The sequence below is a fragment of the Misgurnus anguillicaudatus genome, chromosome 15 (genome assembly GCF_027580225.2).
Source record: "Misgurnus anguillicaudatus chromosome 15, ASM2758022v2, whole genome shotgun sequence".
Taxonomy (NCBI): Eukaryota; Metazoa; Chordata; class Actinopteri; order Cypriniformes; family Cobitidae; genus Misgurnus; species Misgurnus anguillicaudatus.
In genome coordinates this window covers 8,456,417-8,482,237 of record NC_073351.2, presented here as the reverse complement: position 1 = coordinate 8,482,237, position 25,821 = coordinate 8,456,417, and the positions used below count along the sequence as shown (strand labels likewise).

General features: G+C 37.6%; 1 protein-coding gene across 2 annotated transcripts in view; it reads left to right on the top strand.

The window, feature by feature from the left end:
- The window catches only part of cntn5 (contactin 5), a 330,742-nt gene that overhangs the window by 213,895 nt on the left and 91,026 nt on the right, over positions 1-25,821 (top strand). For both annotated transcript variants that reach the window (XM_055173819.2, XM_055173818.2), the window contains exon 7: positions 9,567-9,770. In XM_055173819.2, the coding sequence (XP_055029794.2) occupies positions 9,567-9,770 (204 nt within the window). The remainder of the gene's footprint in view (positions 1-9,566; positions 9,771-25,821) is intronic.

Sequence of the window (25,821 nt, the reverse complement as noted above, 5' to 3'; positions counted from 1 at the left end):
ATTTATAAGGCTGCTTCTTTCAGCGCTGTCTTGCAGTGTTGCCAGGTCCTCGTCTTTTTTATACATACCATTGTGGCTTTTGGCTCATGAAGCGATCAAATTTTTGGTGTTATTAAAGTGAGAAGCTGCCTGTCCCAATATTTTGTTCTTTGAGGTAAAGCAATTGCATTTATTCAAGTTTATTATTGGATTTTTCTTGTTCGCAGTATTTTTCGTGCGAGATCTGGCAACACTATAGGGGTGTCCTCGACTAAGGATTGACATATTCGAATCAGAATTGTTGAATCTTTCTATAGTCGACCGATAGTCGAATCATCTATGTGTGTGCATGCGTTGGGAGGGGGCCAGACCAGGTACAAATGGGTAACTTTTATTTTCTTGCACAAGCAGCACACAGAAACAACTTTCTGATAAAGGGATCAAAGCTGTCTTTCAAGTGATTAACGAAGACAAAACTGACATTGCATTTATATAAAATGTAAGGCAACATAAACATTTGTTTAATCATTCCTCATAACATTTTAAAGCCACAATCTACAGAACATCACACAAAGATAAAACAAAAAACATTTTAATAACTAAACCTAAAAAAATAACAAATGTGATCCTGCCTTGAAAACCCCAGCTAAATTTCAGCGATTTTATTAATTTGGAGATTTAGTGCATCAAAGCAGTCATGACAAAAAAAACCCGACAAATGTAATGTAAATGATAAAAACTAAGCTTTATATATAATTAATTAAACATTAATTTATAACAAGAAAAACACTGAAATTAATGATTTTATAGACGATATGCGTTATTATTAGCACAGAAATACTGCTTGCTTACTTTGATCATCTCTATTCACTTTAGGTACAGAAACATCTGATGATTCTTATATTATTTATTTCAGGAATCTCTTTTGAAACTGAACACCGACCATAATATTAAATCACAAGAAAGACAGTCGTGTCAGGCATAAATATAGGTTCGGTGCAGATAATTTCCGTGTCATCACCGAAATTTAAAGAAAAGGCTTACTTGTTTTGTAGTTTAACTTTTGACAAGATAACCACCCTGTTTTAAATACACTTTTAAAACTTATACCCGTCGAAAAACATCCATTTTTTAATGTTTAGTTTGATGAACTCCTAAATATAAGACGCAGAGCACCTAACGCGTTCGGCTAAATGGCATGCGCCAGCATGACCAGCATGCAACAGCGCAGCATCAATAAAACGAAAAGCAATCCAAATTTAACAGACTTAAGTTAGATTAGAATTTATGTTTATAATAAATAATTTTTTTAAATAAAATAAGGTCAGAAGTAACAAGGTGCAGAACAAATATGTGCAAAAAGTGCATGGAAACAAAACACAAGCCAAAAAGTTAAATCAGATAGAGTGATTTATAAATAAAATAAATAAAATAAAATAAAGAAATTATTAAAGAAGGAAAGTATAGCCAGAATTGCCAGCTGTGTCTTTTAAATGTAGAAACAAAGAGGCAATGGTTTATTAACATAGAAACCTCTTACGAGGTCACAGGAGTTGTTAGATTTATTAACGCATTTTAAAAATATTTATTGAAAGCTGCTACTTCACATATTATTTGCATAGCATTATCATTATATGCTGTATATTAAAGGCAGAGTCCACGATGTTTGAATGCTTTGGAAAAGGAGACGGCCGACTACCAAAACACACTTATAGCCAATCAGCAGTAAGGAGCGTGTCTACTAACCGACATCGTTGCCTGGTTGCGTATGTGTGGGGCGGGTCTATCAACAGAAGGTCCAGATTCTATTGGGGTAGGGGCGTGTTTGTTTAGGTGATTTCAAATATCAACATTGGCTTTCAAACATCGTGGACTCCGCCTTTAATATATTGGGAGAAAGGTGTTATATGTGAAATCAGATAATGTGCACCCATATATGGCTAAAACTGAATGATCCTCATTTCATAACAAATCTGTGACGATTCGACTGTGAGATTGGTAGTCGAATCAGGCTTGTCCTATTGATGCATCGAACCTTCGACTATTCGGGGTCAACCCTACAACACTAGTAAGCAAACGCTCCATGATGCACGTTTAAATACTTAATCAACAACTAGTTGTTCAGTTCGATTATGTACACACTAGACAGAGTTACTAAAGGTGAAGTGACAACCTAATTGAAATGCAGTTTGTACTGGGGCAGATATTAGCCACCTTGTAAAAAAGTTATAAATACTCAATCCTATCTCACCCCTATAGTCAGGAAATATTTGATTTATTTATTCATGTTCCATTTTCCTCTTTTTTTCGTGTCTGTAAGCACAACTTTTTTGTGTCATTTTATGTTTGTTTTTTTTCTATTTTTAAACTATTGTTGCTTGGGGTTGGGGTAAGGTTTTGGGGTTGGATGTTTGAAACAATACACAGATCCTATGCAAATTCGTGACACAAAAAACAATAGACAGAAATTTGTGCTGAGTGACACAGAAAAAAAACGTGTCCATGAACACGAATAAATAAATCAAATATTTTGTGATTATACCTAAAAATGCAGTGAGATAGGGTTGAAATACTTGTGAGATCAGGTTGATCACACACATACAGTATAAGTCAGAAACTTTTTGTGCTGCTCTGTGTTACCCACCCAAATTGAAATCTTGCATATTGATGGTTGTAATTAAGCTCCTTAGTACTATCTTAACCTGTGAGGTGACCAAAAAAGGCCATTACCAGCCAAGTTCTGCACTGACCATCAAAAACCACCTTGCACAATTTAGCCAAGTACTGGTTTACTCAGGAAGGGGATTCCCCTGCTTTCTCTCTTTACTCTTTCACAGAGTTTATTCTCGTCTCTGCTTCAGCATTAGTAAATTGCAGGTTAAATGGAGTCGGATGCACGGACACAAAAAGATGGGAACTAGAAGGAAACAGGCAGTAGACAGTCGAGCTAGTGCTATCAGATGAAAGGCTTGTGGTGTGATGGCCATTTTTAGATCACTTAGGGCTCCTGGAGACCCACAGTAACATCATCCAGCTCTCATCCTGTCTTGAGAGTCCTCAACAAAACAGTACTGTTTTAAAAGAACTGAAATATCACCTCACATCTCTTCATTACAGAAAGCTATCAAATGGTACTTGGAAGATTTTTGTTTCACAGAAAAACAGTGCATAAGTTTCAGTAACACTTTATTTTACGGTGTCTTTGTTACACATGTTACATGTAATTATTATAGTAATAACAGTTAATTATGCATAATTACATCCAACTAATCCTAAACAAACCCTATTCCTAACCCCAACCCTACAGTAAGTACATGTTGTTGATGATTATTACTTGGTACTTAAATATATAATTACAATGTAACAGTGACGCCTTAAAATAAAGTGTAACCAAAGTTTCCTTTTTTGGGTAAAACCTAAACACTTTTCGCTGTCCATGTCTCATCTTGCTAGTACACATTACTTCCAAAAGTATGATTCTGAATAAGCAGGCATTAGCCTGTAACCATCCCTGTTTACACCGTCGAGACGAACTGTCAGCGGTTTTATTGCAGCTCTAAATTTACTCGTCGCTTGGCTGTGTGCAGTATAAATCCGAGTCTGTGCTGACACAGTTTCATGCTAGACCTTATCTCCTTCATCCTCGATGCTCTTTTGATCTGTTTACATCAAGTCTGTTCGCCTCCATTTAGCCCTGCTCTCTTTTACTTGTGTCATCTCATAATTATAAGCCATTATTTTATGTCTCTGCCGCTCTCAACAGACTATACTGTAATCGATTTCTGTTGTCACCTGATCGAGTCCTGAAAAATGCAATGGATCGAAAGGGACGCCATGGATGCACCAGACTGTCGTGCCAGTAGTGACCATCAAGGGACCTTGCTTGTGTCATTTGCATCATGCTAATTAGTTTTAGACTAGTTTCCTGTTACATAGGTGGAATTGCCTTGCTTTGTGTGTTAGCCATCTCCAACTCGGTCGATGTGCGTGCCCAACCAAGCATCAGCATCAGGGCTCAAATTTACCGAATCATTAGAAATGAAAAGAAATCGCACTCAGACAATTATTTCACGCAGACACAGGAGAGCACTTTAGTGGCCTGTTTCAAGTCTCACTGCTCAGTTGTCCTCTAATGGAACATAGCATCAGTGAGCTTTGTTTCATCATCACATCTTGTGAAGCTCTTTATATATCTTGCGTCTGGTTAAATTGAAGGGCATCTTTGAATTGAAATGTTAGTTTTTTTAGGAATATACAGTAAATTCATGCATGTATGAAGCCCAAATTCGTACTACCTGCAAATTCAAATAAGGAAATAAAACCCAAGCACTTGAGGAGGCCTTTTCAGTTTAATGATTTCTAGTAATTGTTTGCCTGGTATGGAAAGCTGGTAAATTAACATCATTCATTGGCTACCAGGTCAGAGAATGAGATCTTTTTAAATGCCAATGCTGAGGTTCATGCTCAGAGAGACAAATTATTTCCTAGTGAGAGATAAAATGAGAGATATACACTGTCAGACAAAATGGTCCCTAGCTCTCACTGGGGCAGTACCCTTTAAAAAGGTCCATTAGGGACAGACAGGGTGCCCTCCAATGATTAGTGGTCATCAACAGCAATAGAAACGGACTAAAATAAAGATAATTTAATAGAAGTAAAAATGTTACTAGGTAATAGTGCAAGCAATAGTTAAATTAGGAATGGAGTATTACTGTCAACGTATTCCCTCCTGTGACAATAGGTGACAGCGTGTCAAGGTTGTGTCATGATCCTTTTTTATCCATGCCCAAATTTTCCAATTGTCGCCAAGCACCAAGTTTATTTCAGCGTGAAAGCAGCCAAAAATAAATAAATAAATAAATGATTCCAAGCAGCATACCATCGTATTTTACTGGAATATCCAACTAATATTACCATTAAGGATGAGACAGCAGAAGCTAACATTACCGTTGTTAATTGAGGGAAACTACCAGGATCACATACATTTAAAAAAATGCAAGGCTGGGTATTTTTGAACCCATAATGGGTAAATATTGGACAGAACACATGCTAGGTTAAAAATTACCCAATGTTGGGTTGATGTTATGCAACTATGGCGTATAATAACCCAGAAATTGGGTTAAAACAACCCAGCATTGGGACAATTTTAACCCAGCGGTGTTTACCCATTATGGGTCAAAAATAACCCGGACATTTTTAGAGTGTAGAAAAGCAAAAAGAGGTCAAAAGTCTATCATCAAACAGATTATTTTCTTAGTCTGAGGTCTTGTCTAAGTAGGCATATATAGCATATTGTTAAACTGAGAGTACATAAATTTTTTAAATTAAATATTATGGTTATAAAGAATGCATGTCTGGCGTAAAGCATAAAGAAGGAATGCATTCTGGCATGTACAGTTCAGGTTCTGTAATTGTTTTATTAAGTTTCTGTAACAGAGAGCAGCTAGTTAGTGAAAGCTGTGCAGTAAAAGTAAACCTAGCGACAGACGTTACAGCTCATGCCCTTGTTAGAGCGTCTGACTCTCATGACAGACCAGGGCTGGGTTTTCCAATAACGATTGAACTTAGCACTTACAGTAAGAGCGCTTTCTACGAGCTACTTAACGAACATTCGTTGTTCATTTACATGCGTTTCCCAAAGATGCACGTAAAACGATCACTCGCAGCTTGGTTTTAAGTGCTACTTTTTATAATATTTTTCATTATTGTTCAATTACTTTTTAAATGTTTTAATAATTTGTGCATAATGAAATATTATTTTCCGTATTTAGTTACGACTTTTCCCACTCTGAAATGCCTTCTGCATTTTATATTATAGTTTACATTATTATTATTATTATTTGTTGTTGTTGTTTATTATCTATGTTTATTTGTTATTATGGATTATTGCAATGTTCCGTAAATATTTATTTGGTTTCTTTAATCAGATGCCATTTCCATTCAAATTTTTTTTTACTGTAGATGAATAATAGCAGCAGTTAGGAACCATTTATCAATTTGATAGTACCAACTTTTACCAAAATTGTACCAAATACGTTTTACTTCTTTATTAATTTATGTTCAGTCATTTAAATTTGATTTCTCATTTGAATTTATATTAAAGTAATAAAAATATTAACAAAAAAGAACCCAATATATAAATATACATTTAAACATTACATTATCATCATTTTAGGAGTGCAATTTGCTGGTTGTCCTGCAGGTGACCTTGTAACTTTGTTGTTTTATGATGCAGTTATGAATTAACGATTACTCCAGACCACTCGTAGATCTACGATGATTTTCAAGTGCTACGTAAGTTCCGAAGCTTTTGGGAAACGGTCCGTAATTCTAAGATGATTCATACGATCGTTTTTACGATCTACTTAGCCTTACGATGCTTTTGGGAAACCCGGCCGAGAGCGGTTCAGTGTACATTTCTAGACATATTTTATTTCAACAGTTACAAGAAATCCCTTAATACCCTAATAGTGTATAATAAATACATAAGATCATAATTCATAATTTATTTTTATAATTAAAAAAATTTGAACCCCAAAATCCCACCCTGGGTACAGATATGTTTACATTTGGTAACAATATGTACCGCTGAGGTATATGAACGGTAAGCAGTTCTATAATTTTTTATTTTTATGTTGTATATTATTTTTGTTTTCATAGCCACACAACTTCAGATAAAACCTCATATGTAATTCACATTCATTCATTTCTTTTACTTTACAGATTTAAACTACTTTATTGTTATTTTTTAATGTTATTTTTTAATGTTATTAAGTAATGTTTACATTATATGAAAGCCCATATGAGGAATTATCTGTATGTCATGACCAAAAGACGTTTTCATAAGACTGTGAGAGCTATGAGACTTATGTGAATATCATACAATTATAAGCTGGAACTATTAAATGTTTGCTCGGAGGATTAGTACTTATTTGGATTTGATACACGTGGAACGGAGGGAACCGAGGGGAGTTTATTTTAGGACTCGTAAGACGACTTTGAGGTTAATTTGTCTTTCATTTGCCTGAATTGCTGGTAGGAGGTTTCATTCACATTAATATGGGTAGATGGCTTTAAAAGTGAAAGTAATTGAAAATAATTTGGGATCACTGAGATGTAAACAGGATATTACTCTCAATTGCTGTATAAAGTGAAAATATAGAGGAGGTGTTGTTGATTTTTGACCTTGATTAATGCGTTGAGCGCCGTCAGTTCATTGAGAAAATGACTGTAGATACACCTAACAGTACATCATTGTGTCCAATAGTAGAACTTGTGTATTTGCTTTGCATCGTGGGTCCTCGAAAAAGAAGTCACTGGCCGCCAGTCACTGGTGGTTAATATTCTCTTTAAGGATGACTTATGTAAGAAATAATTAACGACGAGCCGTTGAATTATTCAGAAATAATGCACACCCACGTCGTGCCGTTATGCCGTTATTCTGCTTATATCATGGTTACCCCAAAAATTGCTCTATTTTGCCTATTTTTAAAGGAATAGTCTACTCATTTTCAATATTAAAATATGTTATTACCTTAACTAAGAATTGTTGATACATCCCTCTATCATCTGTGATGCGTGCACGTAAGCGCTGGAGCGCGCTGCGATGCTTCGATAGCATTTAGCTTAGCCCCATTCATTCAATGGTACCATTTAGAGATAAAGTTAGAAGTGACCAAACACATCAACGTTTTTCCTATTTAAGACGAGTAGTAATACGAGCAAGTTTGGTGGTACAAAATAAAGCGTGGCGCTTTTCTGGGCGGATTTGGAAGAGGAACTGTATTTTATGGCGTGGTAGCACTTTTGGGAGTACTTCGACTCGGCGCAGTAACACCCTCCCTCTCCCATTATGAGAGGGAGAAGGGGAGCGGACTTTTCAGGCGAGTCGAGGTACTCCCAAAAGTGCTATTGCGACATATAGTGTGGTTCCTCTTTTGAATCCGCTTGGAGAAGCGCTACGTTTTGTTTTGTGCCACCAAACTTGCTCGTATAACTACTCGTCTTAAATAGGAAAAACGTTGATGTGTTTGGTCACTTCTAACTTTATCTCTGTTTGATACCATTGAATGAATGGGGCTAAGCTAAATGCTATCGAAGCGTCGCAGCGCGCTCCAGCGCTTACGTGCACGCACACAGATGATAGAGGGATGATTCAACAATTCTTAGTTAAGGTAATAACATATTTTAATATTGAAAATGAGTAGACTATGCCTTTAAGACATTTGACAGGTCAGGTGTGTGGTTTATAGAAATAAACAACACCCATTTCTCAACCAATCAGAATAAAGTATTCAACAGATTAATATTCATTGTTTACTCAGGTGACCTTAACCTTTGTGTTTGAAAAATTGACCAGGAATCTCTTTAAAGAGCAGCGATCCTTCAGTGCTTAAATATCAGAAGCACTGCACCTGTATTTACTAAGGAAAAGGAATCAATGGTCTGTGAAATTCATACGTTAATTATGTGGTGAATAATTTGGTTTCGGGGTTTGGCAAAAGGATTTTTTCTCTCTCTATTTTTCTCTATTCTTTTATGCTGTAAGAAAGTCTGTGTGACTGATGCAGTCGACATAAGGGAAACAGCGTGAGCTCAGAGAAATACTTCCGTAACGCATGTCGGCTGGATTGATATGACACATTTCTCTGCATGTCTGTGTGGAGTTGACAGCAATGATTGATCATGAAACTAATAATTACCTTGACATTTTGAAATCATCATAGTACCAAATAGAGATGAATTTATAAAAGAAAGAGATTATTACTTGTCCTTGAAGAGTTCACATGATCATAGCACTGACAGATAATGTTTTCTTTTAAAGGCCACCTATTATGGCCTTTTTACAATATGTAATATAAGTCTCAGCTCAAAATACCCCACAGATTATTTATTATGGCATGTCTAAAATGCCCCTATTTGGGTGGGAGCAAAAACGCGCTTTTGTCTGTACCTTTAAATGCAAATGAGCTACAGCTCCTCACTACCTTACAAACAGACAGTGAGCGGTTTCAGTTAAAATAGATCTAATTAATACAGTCTGACACAATAGTGTCTAGTGGACAGCGTACAACTCGCTGAGGGTGGAAACTATGGTAATGCAGGCTGTTAGTGGGCGGGGCTTTATCAGTGTGACCTCACATTGATAAGAGAATCAAAACGGCATGTCTAATGAGAATGCTTTGGTTTAATGGGGATTAAAAAACACTTCACTGTACAGTGCTGTTTGCCAGACCTGGGCTTGTTACTGTAGGTAAAAAATTACATTAGTATGGAAGAGATGATGGTGATATATTATGTACTCCCTTACAGTGTTGCACCTGTGCTCATTTTAATGCAGTATGGCACAGTATATAATAACAAACAAACAAACAAACAAAAAGTACCTTTGTACATATTTATTACATCCATATTCCCTGAACTCTGTCTGGTAGAGAGCACAGAATTAATACACATCAGCTCCTGGACTCCCACTCCTATGAGCCTTTCCTCTGCCCCTGACAGGGCACATTCAGACAGGGGTCTTCAGGGGCCGCTGTGAGTTGTTCTTGCAGCTCATCTGCATGTTCTCCTTTTGGCCCCAACAGAAATCATTTACAGCTGGGTGTTCAACGAGCTTCCCTCGTTCGTGGCGGAGGACAGCCGGAGATTCATCTCGCAGGAGATGGGAAATCTGTACATCTCCAAGGTGCAGCCCTCAGACGTGGGCAGCTACGTGTGCCAAGTGAAGAACACCGTGACCAACGCCAGGGTCCTGAGCCCACCGACACCCCTGACTCTGAAAACAGATGGTGAGATATCTCGCACGCTTCACACTCGCACATACACGCACATCCTGCTCCCGAAATACAGTTCAGCTGCATGGTAGAACCGGGCCGGATGCCAAGTGGTTCTCTAGTTAAACCGGATTGATGAATCAATACCATGGCATGACTTTGTTATTATTCAATTAAATTGTCCGTTTTTGCCAGTGTCTTGGAATTTGAACGAGACTGTGTGTGACTTCTTTGAGTTGTATTATTTTATAGAGTTAGAATTGAGAAGCTAAGCTGCAAAAGCCGCTAAACACTACCTCTTTCGGAGAAAAAAAGATTATGATATAAACCGAGTGCTCTCGTCATGTATAACGTTTATGAAATCACCTCATTTCAAACCTGCTTAATCTTCATTTCAGACAATTTAGAAATACATGTTTTTTTATAGAATCAGCTAAATGCCACGTAGATTTTTCAGCAAAGTCCTCTAAGTGCATGAAAGCTGTACTAGATGAATGGCGACGTGCAAAACAACCATTGATCACATTCAAACTTGTGTCTTTTATGTGTACTTGGACCTGAAAACAACCTGAATGTGGCAGTAACATGCATCACAGCGCCACCTAATGTGTGGTTCAGTTTCTTTACTTTTACATTTGTATTATTTGCAATTTTCTAGTTGCATCTTTAGTGATTTTTCAACTGTTGGACTATGTCTTGTCTAAAAAAGTGTTTTTTTCCAAAAAAAAGCTTGCATGCACAATTCGTTAAATACCAATGAAATGACTAAGGTGACGAATTAGGCTTTTCAATAACTGACTAATAACATTTTCATTGCAATTAAGGTGAAATTATTCATTCTAAGCATAAGGGGGCGTGCACGCCAAGGCATTTACGCCGGCGTATGTTTTCAATTGTGTTGGCACTCTGCGGTTTTTCTGCGCTCAGCACTGAACGCTGAGAGAATTTTCAACTTTCAGCTCGTAAATGTCACTTCTCACTCGGCCGTCCAATCACAGTGGAGGAGGGGCAGGCCAAATATCACACCAACCAACCAGTGCACCGTTCAACGACTGATAAACAAGGCAGAAGTATCATAGCAACCAAAGCGCTCAGCTGAAAAATGCTGGCAAGCGCCTACAGTCGGCGCCTGCCTGGCATTTCAGACGCATTTAAAGCTTAAAAATTACGTTCTTCCTGATGCCATTTTTACACTTTTTACACTTTAGTTAGTGTGTAATGTTGCTGTTAAAGCATAAATAATACCTGTAAAATGATAAAGCTCAAAGTTCAATGCCAGGCGATATATTTTCTTTTACAGAATTCCCATTTCAAAGCCTACAGTGAACAGCCGGTTTGAACTACAGCTCTCTACCTCCCGGTTAAATGACGTCAGTAAAACGTTTTTTTTTTTTTTACTAAACTCCGCCCACAGGAATACTTCCGTCACCAGCTTTGGCTCAAACGGCTCTGCTAAGCTAAGTTGCTGTCGAATCAAAACACACTCAGAACTCGTTACGTACTTCTGAAGGAGGGACTTCATAGAACAAGGAAGACATCAGACCGTTTTTAGGAAAGTGAAAACAGTGCTATAGTGATAAGTACATTGTGAAAAAAAGTGTCAAAAATAATGTGTTCTTTTAAAAACGAAACATGAAAACATGTTATATTGCGCACTGTAAACACAATCAAAGCTTCAAAAACACAGAAAGAACGGGACCTTTAAAGTTTAAGCTTTGGTGTGCATGCCTCCTAAGAATCTGATGAAAAAATGCTCATTTACAAGAAAACATTTCAGACGTAGTTAGAGAGCTTTGCATTTGAACACTTCAATTAAATCCTAAATGACAAATATATAAAACACATTAAATAAACATAAAAGCTGAAATGTATTTCAGTGTGATAAGTAACTTATTTGCATAAAATATTTATATGGATTTTAAATTAAACGCCCATGCCAGACTTTTAAAACACAGTATTGTGAAGGTCACATCTAACAGTGTTTTTTTTCCTCCAATCTGTAGATGAAACAATATCATTTTATGAAAGATTTATCCTATAATATGACTTTATCTTGGCAAACTTTCTTTAATAAATGTAATCATACCCGATATCAGGTGCATGTAAGGGCTATAAATAGCATTGCAAGTTGAGAATAGAAAGCTAAATGTGCACGCATCAACATTAAAATAATTTCTCCTGCTGAAAACACCAGTGAATAAATGAAGTAGATTATTTTTTTTGACTGTATGTGGGAAGATTTGATCTTAGAATTTTTTTAACTTTTTTAACAAAGTTTCGAATACTCCCCTCGTCTGCCTTTCCTCATCAAACATTCCCGCCCCCAACTGACATCACTGCCTTTCAAGCCTTTCAAAGTAACATATGGCAATTGCATTTCGAACTTTAGTGGCACAACATAAAGTAAGTCGAACATAAAGTTATTGCATCACTTATTTTGTCCTCTCTGGTTGTATTTTAGGTAACTGCGGTGCTTAAAAATATTATTAAACTGGTTTATCATTCCCTTTCCTACACTTCTGTCTGCAATAAATCCATTTATACAACGAGTGTAGATACATTACAGCTGGTCTTTTGAGATTCACAGGGTATTTTTAAAGCTCTGTATTGCCATCCATGAAAAGCCCATCAACATCTGAAGAGGATACAAATTATGTGTGTTTCTGCAAATCTGGCTTAAAGGAAGATGTGCCCTTTTTCACTCACAGTATTGGCACTGAGGTCAGTTGACCACATTAGTATTTTTTACACCATGTGAAGCCCATTTAATGAGGCTTATATGTGAGGTTTATGTGTCTCACTCTTCCTCGCTTTCTCTCCTCCAATCTCGGGTTGAGCGAGGGGCCCTTAGGGCCAAACCGAAAGTGTCATGAATTCCAAGCATCCGCATTAAAAAGAGAGCATGAGGTGCTTTATCATTTGCTTTAGAGCACTTTTTCACAGACAATGCGTTCTGGTGAAAACGGCCATTGGGGAAATCATTTCCCAGCATAAAATTAACCGAATCAATGGTGCTCTTCCAGAATGGGCCGTAGCTTCTTTTATAGCCCGCTCCCGTGGGCCGACAGGGGAGCCAAACACCCGCCTGTCACTTCAGGCGTTTTTACGTACTTCAGAGACACGCATGCATCGCCGGTACGAGTCGACGTCAGTCCCCGCGGTACACGGTGCCGTAACATCCCGTCTACAATGCCCTAAAAGCTTGTTTTTGCCTACGTAGCCTAATGTAGCACGTCCTTTATCAGGACATCGCGTCCCCCTCAGGCATTTGCATAACCTTGTTGTGAGAAACGGCCCTTGGAGACGTACACAAATCTAAATGAATTAGCATACTAAATTGGATTCGCGCCTCTTGTTAGCAGTGATATCGAATGCAAGTTGCATCATGTTCTCTAGCTGGGTATGGTTATTACAGACCACTTAAAATATAAAGAAAGAACAGACAAAGGCAGTTAAAGGCTAAGACAGACACAAGAGGGGTATCTATGTGCCACAGGTGCTTGAAGTAGCGACCACATTTGCAAGGAGTCAGGGTGTCGAAATCAGAGCGGGTTCATGGAGAGGTTAGTCACCCATACCCAAGTGTATTTGATGGGAATATTTATTCATTCCTCCATTTTTTTGGCATTCATATGGGAAGCCTCACACTATGACCCCCAGCCAAGCTTAATAAGGAAAGCTTTGGAACCTCGCCGACAAAAGGACCCACGATTTGCTTTCTCCAGTGAGATGCCGTGATAATTAACTGCACGAGAGGCTCCGTGCTGGAATTCGCAGGTGAAATGCTTCACCTGTGTCCTTCCCTCGGCTAAGACACTCTTAATCAAAGCTGCCCAAACGCATCTGCGCTCGGCTGCACCTCCAGGGTAAGTCATGCATCTTCTCCGTCCGCTCTCTCGGCGAAAACGCAAAGGCAGCGGCGGCCCTCTGTTCCTAAGTGATAAATCGCACCCTAACCCTGATGGAACAATAACTCTTACAGACTTATCAACCAAGTGGGTGCGTTCGCAAAACACTCGGCAGTGCTGGGATTACCTGACCTTCCTGCTTGGCCTCAGAGCTTGAAGGGGCAGTGACCATGTGAAGGGTCAAACAATTGTGTAGGCCTTCATCATTTGTCATTCATTCATAGGCGACCAAATTCGAATTCTCCTTGAATTCGTCCTTGAATTGGAAAAGCAAAGGTGCAGTGGCTTCGATTATCGGACTACAAATGTTAAGAAGATTTCAAATGTCAACGGGGTCAGAAAAATGCATATTGATGTATGTATCGTTGCTACTTTTCTAATTCAGGAGTCATTTGGGAGTCATTAAGTGATAAATGAGTGCTCATCTGTGCTCTTTGAAAACCTCACTCCCCTTTTTGTAATGTGTATTAAATTTTACTCTCACAAGTGAGCACCCACCCAGTTTCACAGTTTGTCATGAGGAGTGGTAGAGTCATTTTATTAACTACTCATCACTGCTTAGATGCTGTGATGCTTAAGCATATTTGTGTACATCTTCTATTGATTTATGGCATCAGTAATGATTCAAAAGATGGATGAGCACATTAACACCAAGGCACAGTAAAGTATGTCAGATCACAGTATTCTCATTGGCCTTCAGAACGGGTGTGCATGCGGCATTACCTGATTAGCATAAAAACAACACTGTACAAAAAAACACCTCGTAGATGCCAAACGCGAAGCATCGCAAGCCTCGCCCTAGATTACTTGCGGTATTTAACTTTGTTTCACGAATTTTGTGCTGAAGTTTAATATTTCGTGTTTTGACGCGAATAGCGCGTGTTCTCGCAGCAATCGTGCCATCCAATTTGTGTCATTTACATCGCCCCATGTGAGTTAGCGTCTATTCGCGCCTTTGCATTCCTGCTGAAAAAAAACCCAATAAAACCATTACAGAAAATTCTAATGGTTTCCATTAAAATACCAATAGGAACCATTAGCTTTTACCATTAAAACCACTACACTGTAGTGTGTTTTGGGCCATATTCCATTAGAACCAATAGAACCAATACATGCCATTAGAGACCAACAAAAACCAATACACTGTAGTGTGTTTTGGGCCATATTCCATTAGAACCAATACATACCATTAGAGACCAACAAAAACCAATGCACTGTAGTGTGTTTTGGGCCATATTTCATTAGAACCAATACATAGAACCATTAGAACCAATACATAGAACCAATAGAACCGATACATACCATTAGAGACCAACAAAAACCACTACACTGCAGTGTGTTTTGGGTCATATTCCATTAGAACCAATACATAGAACCAATACATACCATTAGAGACCAACAAAAACCAATACAATGTAGTGTGTTTTGGGTCATATTCCATTAGAACCAATACATAGAACCAATACATACCATTAGAGACCAACAAAAACCAATACACTGTAGTGTGTTTTGGGCCATATTCCATTAGAACCAATACATAGAACCATTAGAACCAATACATAGAACCAATAGAACCGATACATACCATTAGAGACCAACAAAAACCAATACACTGTAGTGTGTTTTGGGTCATATTCCATTAGAACCAATACATAGAACCAATACATAGAACCAATACATACCATTAGAGACCAACAAAAACCAATACACTGTAGTGTGTTTTGGGCCATATTCCATTAGAACCAATACATACCATTAGAGACCAACAAAAACCAAATGCACTGTAGTGTGTTTTGGGTCATATTCCATTAGAACCAATAAAATTCCCAATAGAACCATTAGAATTTTCTGTAATGGTTTTATTGTTTACTTTTTCAGCAGTTTTGACTTTGTATGTAATCTACTTGCACAAATTATTGAATTCGTGTTTGGTGTGTACGCCCCATTAGTTACCTGTAACCGTCTGCTAGATCATTTACCAAAACCAGCACAAGAATCCACAGTAAAAACCAAAGGGCCACTGGCCTTTATGATTGGCATTTCTCTCAAACTGTCATATCAGTTCAGATCAGGTCACGGTATAAGATTGATGGGCCTTCAGGTGTACCTATTTTAAATGCCTTGTGAGTTATGCATTCGGACAGTAAGGCAGACATGTGCTATGTATGTGAATGCTATAATACAGTATGTGCATCTTATAATGATTCTTAGCATGACGTTGTACACATCCCATAATTGTGATTTTAATGGGTAGTGAAATGGTCACACATTCTGTCAATTGAATGGGAAGCTTTATTTAGTTATAGATGACTAGAGACCCAACAGTCATCCAGTTATTTGGTATCTTAAAGAAGTAGGTCACCCAAAAAGAAGATTTTGTTCATTATTTACTCATCTTTTTGTCGTTCTGAATGTATTTTGTTCTTTCTAACATGTTACACATCTTCAATAATGTAATTTGTTTGGGAATGAATCTTTGACTTGTGTCGTACAAGTCTTCTGAAGCAGTATGAATCAAATATAATATTGTGTGCTTTATAGCTTTTGATTAGCTAGCTTTGCTAACATATTCATGAAGTAGTTATGTTTGATTCATAATTGTGTTACATTTTTGAATCTGATCTTTTTTAATAAATTAGTTGGTTAGATTCACAAAAATGATTTAAATGATTTATGTTTCAGACTGTTCAACTCACTAACATAACAGGCCAGTCACAGTAAGGGGCTGGACACACCAAAACTTTTAAACGCGCCTGAAAACGCCTTGAGGACGCCGAATGCCAGCTGTTTTTCAGCTGAGTGCCAGCTTTCTTCAGCTGAGCGCTTTGGTAGCTGTGATACTTCAGCTGCGAGCCGGTTGGTTGCTGTGGTAATGTCCCGCCCCTCCTCCACTGTGATTGGGCGGCCGTGTGAGAACTGACATTGGCCAGCGGAGCTTTTCTCCCAAAGTTGAATCTCTTTCAACTCTGGACGCTCAGCACCGAGCGTGGAAAAACCACAGAGCGCCGGTTTTCAGCGCAGAAAAAACCCGCTAGCTGCTGGCTTATTTGAAAAACGCCGAGCTTCCATTGGAAACAATTGAAAACATGCGCCGGCCGCGGGCGTAAAAGCGTTGGTGTGCACGCCCCCTAATTCTCAAGTTAGCAGTTTACTGGTTCTTACACAAAGCTTCTTATTTAATTTTGGGAAACTTTGAATGTGGTGACAGAGTTGTGTGGCTTACTTGTATTTTATGATTGTGCCTTCTTTACCCGAATTAGTTGACATTACTAGAAATTTGCATGGAAACCCGTTGCACAAAATCATTTTAGTTTTTACACAGGGTGAAACTAAACAGGTTAAGTTGTTTTAACATAGAACCTTTGGCTGTAGCAGACAAATCAAGTTGCCATTAGTAGTCTTTACTAAAAAGTATTACTAAGTTAGTACATTTAACTTAAAATTTCTAGTTCAGTAAACTTAATTTTAATTTGATTTAATTTGTAATATCAATTGCTCTGTCCAACATCTCCACTTAGTTCATTAAGTGCAAATATTTTCACTTTTTTAACTTTTGGTGTTATAAATGGTATTATCAGTGGCGGTTCTAGACAAATTTCACTAGGGGGGCCAAGGAGGGGCCAGTGTTTTACCAGAGGGGCACATAAAAATGGCAAGAAATTATGTTTAAAGATTATATGGGTGGTTACAGGAATTAGTTTAAGACAGGACTAGGCCTTATAGTTTAATTAGGAAATATAACTAGTTTTAACAAACATGCCTTACTAAATACATTACTTGTGTGCATTTTGAAGCAAAACAAAGGGCACTGGTATATTTTAAGATATGGCATTGCAAGTTGTTTTCAGGTTGGACAGCTCTTACATTTATTTTAGTCTAGGACTAGTCTAATCCCTTTCCGGGAAACTGCCCCGTAAACTTTATTTTACTTTACAATCATATAAATATTTATTTAATACAAGAGTGAGTGCAGGTGCAAAAGGAGAGCTGGGCTCTTTTCTAAAGCCCCCCAACCGAAAATCATGCGAGCCTACTCAATAAACTTTATGTAATGCAAACTTTTATAAAGACAAATGTTTGTTTTAGTTTACATATAAACACACATTGCTAGACAGTTAGGGACCACAATCTAATCAATATTTAAAATAATATTTATTTTAAATTGTAAACATTTTTATATGTAACATTTAATTAAATTCCTCCAATTGTATGCACGTATATGTAAGAGCGCTTTTCACAACGTGTAAACTTTAAAAGTTAGCGAGATGTTGGTTTTACCGGTTGATGATGAGTAACAGCTGTGACTGATCACAACGCGCTTAAGCAGCCACGTCACAGGAGAACAAGTGAACAGTGTCCCAATGTCAAGTGAGCTAGAGTCCTTACCAGTGCCCAAACCTGCATACACATTCACAACATCGGGAGCTTGAAGGAACTGAGACACTCCCCGAGCAGCACCCGCAGCCGGCTACAGTGATTGGGTGCGCCGCTCTAATTTGCCCGTGTAGAACGTTGCGTCGCATTAGTTCCGCTTTTGGCGCTCGCGTGTAAAATCAAAATAAATGTATACTTTTTTATTTGGTCAGGACGGGGTGGCCACAGGGGTGGCCAGGGACATGTCTACAGAGGCACGGGCCACCCTTGGCCTCCGTGTAGAACCACCACTGGGTATTATAACACAAAACTAATGACTGAATACACTGAAAAAAAAGTATTCATTTAATTTACTAATTTTTTAAGGTAAGTGGTTGCAATCGATTTATTTTAGCTACATTTAAACAAAAAATATTAGTAAAGTAAAATAAAATAAAAAACTTTAGTTTAAATGTAGCTTAAATAAATTGATTGCAACCACTTACCACTTAAGTATATTGAATGAATCATTTTTCAGTGTGTAAGTCTAAACAACATCAATGATATAAGAGATTAAACCTATATGACATTTTATTAACAAATATTTAAGTAATTAAAGTTCTTATAAGTTTTTATTCTGTAAAAAAGCATAAATAATCAATATATTCAGGCACAAAGGATTATGGGTATTCGTCACAACTGATCATTTTAAGATTAGTTAACTTAAATGTTTTAGTTTAATAAAATTTGTATGCTTAAAAGTTTAATGAACTAAAATATTTAAGCATAGGTCTAAAACATAAATTAAGTAATGTTTACTTCGTTGTTTAAGTAAAGACAATATCTGGGTTAACAGTGCGGTGCTTTTAACTTTAAATAGTCTTCATTCATTAAAACTGAATGGAAAAGAGCAAAAAGTTTAATAAACATCATTTCTTTTTTGTGTCCAAAGGTCATATGCACTGTAAAAAATGCAAGTTTAATCAAATTGGTTGTGCAAGTTAATTGAACCTACTATTTTAAGTTTTTGACTAGTGATGAGTTAACTTAATAAATTAAGTCATTTCAACTTGTTTTATAAGATAAAGGTGCCGTAGAATGTAAAATTGTATTTATTTAGGCATAGATGAATAATAAGAGTTCTATAAACACGATTGTTTCCACCTTCTTATGTGAACCTCGTGCATGCAAAAGACAGCTGGAAAACAGACCAATCTCAACATAACACCGACTGTGATGTTACAGTCAAGATGTTCACCCCAAACATTAAATTACACACTAAATTAATTACAATGTTGTTACAATGCTAAAAACAAAGTTGTGACTGCTGAGTTAACGCTATATGCTAGTTAATGCTATATGGGAGCGTTTAGGCTGAAGTTCTACTATTGACCTTACAGTTACGTTTTGCAGGTCCGTACTGAAAAAAAACCACAAACTTACTATTCAGAAACGTCCATTAACAATCTCCAAACAATTAACTCAAAATCTGTATCTTCATCTGATACAGGCTCTGAGAAACAGTCAATCAGAGCAGAGCTCAATATTATTATGCATGACCCTTTCAAATAAGGTAATAATAGACCATTTTATTCTAAGAGCCCTAGGGTTGTAAATTGACATGTAAAATTGTTTCTGGATCATTTTTGCACTTAATAAAGCCACCTATCTTCTATGTAGGTATTAGAGAAAAATGTAGCATGTATCAATGCATACTTTGGCACTTTAAACTAAAACAAAAACTTACATTGATATGAGAATTTTTAACTGTGTGTTTTCAATCAAAAGAGGTTGAGTTAACGATGCCAAGTTTTAGTTTTTTGGTGAACTGTCTCTTTAAGAGCTTTTGTACCACCAAGTTCGTGTTGTCAGCGAGGTGTGTTAAGTGCTTTCAATTTGCACTTTTGCTGCGGTTGAGTCATTAGAATATAGATGTGAAGCTCAGCATTGGGATAATGGATTTTTTCATTAGCAGTTGGATGTAGAAGCTTTAAGCGGTTAATAGATGCCCAGACTTTCATCAGGAGATTGTTCTGCATGGCACAACAAAAGAAAAGCAAAATTGGATTGCACAAAACTACCCCATTTCATGTTAATAAACAGATTAAATCATGAAATTCAAAAATAGGCGTCACAACACACTTTTCCCCCTCAGCCAGGCTAAAACTCAGTCCTGTCAATTTCAGTCCTTCTAGGCGCTAAATAGGAATATGATGCAGCGTGCGCCGATGAAATATTGCAAATTCATTTTACACACGGGATTGCTGTGGAATCATAAATGTGTAACAATAAGGAGAATGAGATTGAAATTGAAAAGTTGTTTGGGAAAAAGGACTGCTGTCATGAAATGGGCCTATAAATGGGCTGTAGATTACTGCTACAGTATAGGCAGGGGGACGCGGTTTGGGTGGTTAGTTTTCAGAAAATTGTCCCTGGTAGATTGCGTGCCTTTACACCATTATGGAGGCCAAAGGTAAAAATCTTTTACGATGTGTAATGTTTTATTCAAAAGCAAAAATGTATACAAATATTATATGTAGATTATGCACTGTACATATACACTCCCCTAAAAGATTATCAGGAACACCATACTAATACTGTGTTTGACCTCCTTTTGCCTTAATTCTACGTGGCATTGATTCAACAAGGTGCTATAAGCATTCTTTAGAAATGTTGGCTCATATTGATAGGACAGCATCTTGCAGTTGATGGAGATTTGTGGGATGCACATCCAGGGCACGAAGCTCCCGTTCCACCACATCCCAAAGATGCTCTATTGGGTTGAGATCTGGTGACTGTGGGGGCCATTTTAGTACAGTGAACTAATTGTCATGTTCAAGAAACCAATTTGAAATGATTCGAGCTTTGTGACATGGTGCATAATCCTGCTGGAAGCAGCCATCAGAGGATGAGTACATGGTGGTCATAAAGGGATGGACATGGTCAGAAACAATGCTCAAGTAAACAATGCCCAATTGGCACTAAGGGGCCTAAAGTGTGCCAAAAAAACCCATCCGCCTCAAGGTTGTGCGTGTTGTGGCTTCACAAATGCTTTGCTGCATACCTCGGTTGTAACGAGTAGTTATTTCAGTCAAAGTTGCTCTTCTATCAGCTTGAATCAGTTGGCCTATTCTCCTCTGACCTCTAGCATCAACAAGGCATTTTCGCCCACATGACTGACGCAAACTGGATGTTTTTTCCTCTTTACACCATTCTTTGTAAACCCTAGAAATGGTTGTGCGTGAAAATCCCAGTAAATGAGCAGATTGTGAAATACTTAGACTCGGCTCGTCTGGCACCAACAACCACACCACCCTCAAAATTGCTTAAATCACCTTTCTTTCCCATTCTGACATTCAGTTTGGAGTTCAGGAGATTGTCTTGGCCAGGACCACACCCCTAAATGCATTGAAGCAACTGCCATGTGATTGGTTGATTAGATAATTGCATTAATGAGAAATTGAACAGGTGTTCCTAATAATCCTTTAGGTGAATGTATTTATTATTTGCTGAGGATGGTGAAGGCATGTTTATATACACATAAATGTTACATTTGTTACATTCTTCAAAGTGCACAAAGAAAAGAAATTCTTCCTCATGTAAAATTCATTCAACATTTTGCTGTTTAATAAGGCTGATAATGATAATAAGGCCCCAGAATGGGAGTGTTTTCCTTTGGTAATTGAAGATTTACTCAGCTCCACCTGACATATCTCTCAGCAAATGGATATAGATGGGCCCTCACGACATTCGCATGAATAAACAAAGGGGCCGTGCCCCCCAGCTACGACTGCGGGAGAGAAATCCAGCCATTCCGAATTCCCAGGCATTCCACGGATTTTCGACTCAATTAGACTCCGGCGTGATACGTCGTGCATTGAGGACAAATTCTCTCACCCTGTTTCCCAGCGGCATCTGAAGTGTGCGGCTCTTGCAAATAATTTAGTTCAGCAGCTTGTCATGCGTGGCACTGTGGAGAATTCCCTCTCTGCGTCACCCGCAAATACTGGGGTTGCTGGATCCCATACCATTTGTATTCAGGAAATTGTTTATGCTTGTACAGTAGTGCCAGTGAAATATTAATGCTTAAGAATCATATATTTGCACTGTATTAGTATAGTATAGTATAGTATAGTATAGTATTAGTATCATAGACTGTACTGTATGTATTAATTTTTAGTGCAAAGTGTTAAGGAACTAGTAAATCTTAATTATAAACATTTTTCACTAACAATCGACAACCAGGGGTGCGTTTTCCAAAAGCATCTTTGGTCAATTATGGTCGCAAGTTCTGTCGTTACACCAGAGTTCAACGATTCGGATGTTTTCTGAAACCATCGTTCCAATGACTGATCGCAAACTTATAGTTTGAAGTACTTCTTGTGTAATGTTTTGCTTAGAAAGTGTCTAGTTACATTTCGTTAAAATAAATGCCACTTGGTTCGATATCTAATTTCATGACAATCTTGTATTTTTAAGCTTGGTACAGGTATTCAGGCTAACTTTACAGGTATACACGTTTATAAATATATATGTGGTTGTTGCAGTGTGATTGTGAGGTCAAGGATCTCGAGCCACTGCACTAGATATATAGCCAACGATATAGTTCATGTGAGCGATGTAATTCATCACGAAGCGTACAGTACCTTAGGCGTCTGCTAAATCTACAAAGCACCTACACGAGTTCACGAAAGAGAAAACTTGAGCCCAGCATTCAGGAAGCATACGTTTCCTGTCACAGGCTTAAATTAATGACTACGGTCTTCCAAAAACCAACTGGGAAGGAGCCAGGGTGGAATTTCGTGTGAGAGGGGCAGAAGGGGTGAATAATGTGCTGATCCAACACCTGCAGTCTGAGATATTTAGAGGTTTGCTGTTGTCCTGTGGAGTCAGGTGCAACAGAACGAATCACTACCAGCAAAAGATCACTTCACAAGAGCTTTACTGAACCTGAAACCATAAACCTTCAGAGAGATGATTAGACTGTACGTTCAGATGAGGAGTTTGTCTTGGGCTGCGTCCCTATTTGCATACTACATCGTTATCTGTACTACTAAGCATGTTAGGATATGATATGCATCCTAAATTAGAAGAATGAATGTCTTAGTATTTTTGTCTTGTTTTCCAGTTTACATATTTGCAAAGTCTTGTTTTCTGGAAAAAAGTTAAGTGGTCCAAGTGAGTTTATGCAAAAAAAGACTTTCTTTCTTAGTATTTTTGTCTTGTTTTTAGTAAAAATATTTAAAAATTCTTAAATCAAGATGCATTTTCTTGATGAACAAAATGACAAGTTTTTGAAAATAAGACGGCTTTTAGACAAAAAATATCACATTTAAGTGAATTATAAATAATAAAAATACACAAAACAAGCAAAAAAATCTGCCAATGGGTTACGTGTTTAAGAAAAAAGTTCAAGATTTTTTTGCTTAGCCCATTGGCAGATTTTTTGCTTGTTTTATGCAAACATTTACTTAAATTTGATCTTTTTGTCTTAAAACTAGTTTTTTTCTTAGGTAATTCATGCTCATCAAGACAATGCCTTTTGACTTAATAATTTTTAGATATTTGTACTTAAAACAAGACAAAAATACTAAGAAAGTTATTTTTTGCAGTGTGAAAAGTCAAATTCATACGCCAAATTCCAATTTGATAAGCAAGTCTTTCCCGTTTAATTATACGGCGAATGTTTTTGTGTCTTTTTATGTATTGGTTTCTCAGTTGTTTTTGTTTTTTAAACCATTGTCGCTTGGGTTTGGGATTAGATTTGGGGATTTGCTTTTGGGGATTTGCTTTAGGATGTCATTTAATACATAGGTTTTTTTCATGTTTTTGTCTGTTTAAAATACAAACATGTATACACATGTTACTCACATATTATTTTAGCACAGTTTGTGCTGAATACAGTGTTATGTGATAATAGCCATTTAAAGCAACTGAAAAAAGACCACATGTATGAGCATGTCAGAACCTCTGCCAGTGTCCCAAAATGGTCGGACTCCAGAGGGTTAAACCATGGAGAAACCAATACATAAAACGACGTTAAAAGAGGTGCTGTATTAAGTGAACGGGAAGAACTAGCGTATCATATGCACACAAAATTGGAACTTAGCGTATGTATTGCGCAACTTTTCACAATGCGTGCTATTTATACGCATTTCATGAGAATAGGTTGTTTAGAAGGATCTCTTGACAGAAATGCAATATAATATAGATAACTATGTTTTTAGTGGTGTATAAAGACCTTACATGAACTGTATTGTTTTTATTGCCTTAGAATGAGTCGCTTTTTCTTCATACACTGCCGGTCCCCTTACATGGAAGTCATAGTTATGTTTCTACAGTAGCCCTAAATGGACAAACTGCACTATAGAGCGTGTTTCAGCCCTACGTTGTCTCAGATGATGACATGTTTGTCCTGTGTGGCTACTGTAGCTTTTCATTGCATTTTGAAATTAAAGGCAGGGTAGGCAGGAATTATCCAAAAAACTCTTCCACAAATTTGTCCAAACCGTCTCCATATACCAATACACAAGTAAAATGCAAGCACTCTGAAAAAGAGAGTCCAAAAATCGAGGGTCTGTAGACCTCTAACGACAGTTTTAAACACAGCTCATTTTTCCATTCACTCCACCCCCTCCCTTCTGGGTTTCTTCTGAAGCCACGCCCCCAAAACACATGAACGCGCTGGGAGCAGCATTTACCTCAGACGGGCGAAGAGGAAGGAGTGCGGTGCATGTAGTAACATCTTGTCACAATCACATGTAATAATACACCTAACTTTATCACTAGGAATATAAACAAATAGGATGGCTTTTAGTACTCACTATTAAGCCAGTGTTTTGCATGGAAGAGTTTCCATGATGAAAGCATTGTTGACTCTGACGAGGACTAAGTTACACTCCGGAGACAATACCGCTACCGCATCGTCGACTCGAGGAAAAGCCACGCAATATTTATTCTCTTTTGATTTCTTCATTTATTCCTTTTTTTTCCTTCGCTGACTGGATATGCAGGTACTTTGAGTTCTGAATGCACTTTCTCTGCCTTTTGCTCTTCAAATCAATCGGGTGTGCGCATGTGTGGGCAGATCCTGTAGCAACAGGGGTGGTGCCATGGTCGCGAGAGAGAGTGATATAGTCGCGCAAGTCAATCATTTGTTTCGTCCCGAGTGGAAATAATTAACTGTGTTTAAAACATTCGTGAGAGGTCAACAGACACTCGAGTTTTATACTCTCTTTTTCAGAGTATTTACATTTTAATTATGTATTTGTATATAAAGACAGTTTAAACAAATTTGTAAAAAAGTTTTTTAGATAATTCCTGCCTATCCTGCCTTTTAAGGTTGCTCACTGCTCACCGAACTGTACCTTAGCGGGTTTCTTAAGGTATACTCTATTACGTACAACGTTACCAGGTGCTGTCTATGGCGATGGTGCTGAATGGGTTGATATTGATTTCTCGACAATCAATTGTTCACTTTATGTAATAGGTTTCGCTGCGTTATGAGATAGCGGTGTTCTTTATTAAAGAAACATTTCAGAAATAGTTCAAGTTACATTTATTAGGAATATCTTGTAAAAATATTTCAAATTGGCAGATTTTTTTGTTTGTTTTATGCACAAAATCACTTACATATGGGGCTCTATCTTACACCCAGCGCAATGCAGCGCAATGCGTGACGCAAGTGTCTTTCGCTAGTTTCCACCCTAATTTTCACGTTTAGCGCCGCGTTGTTTAAATAGCAAATGCATTTGCGCCCCTTTTGCTCCCATGGGCGTTCTGGTCTGAAAACGAGGTATGTTCAG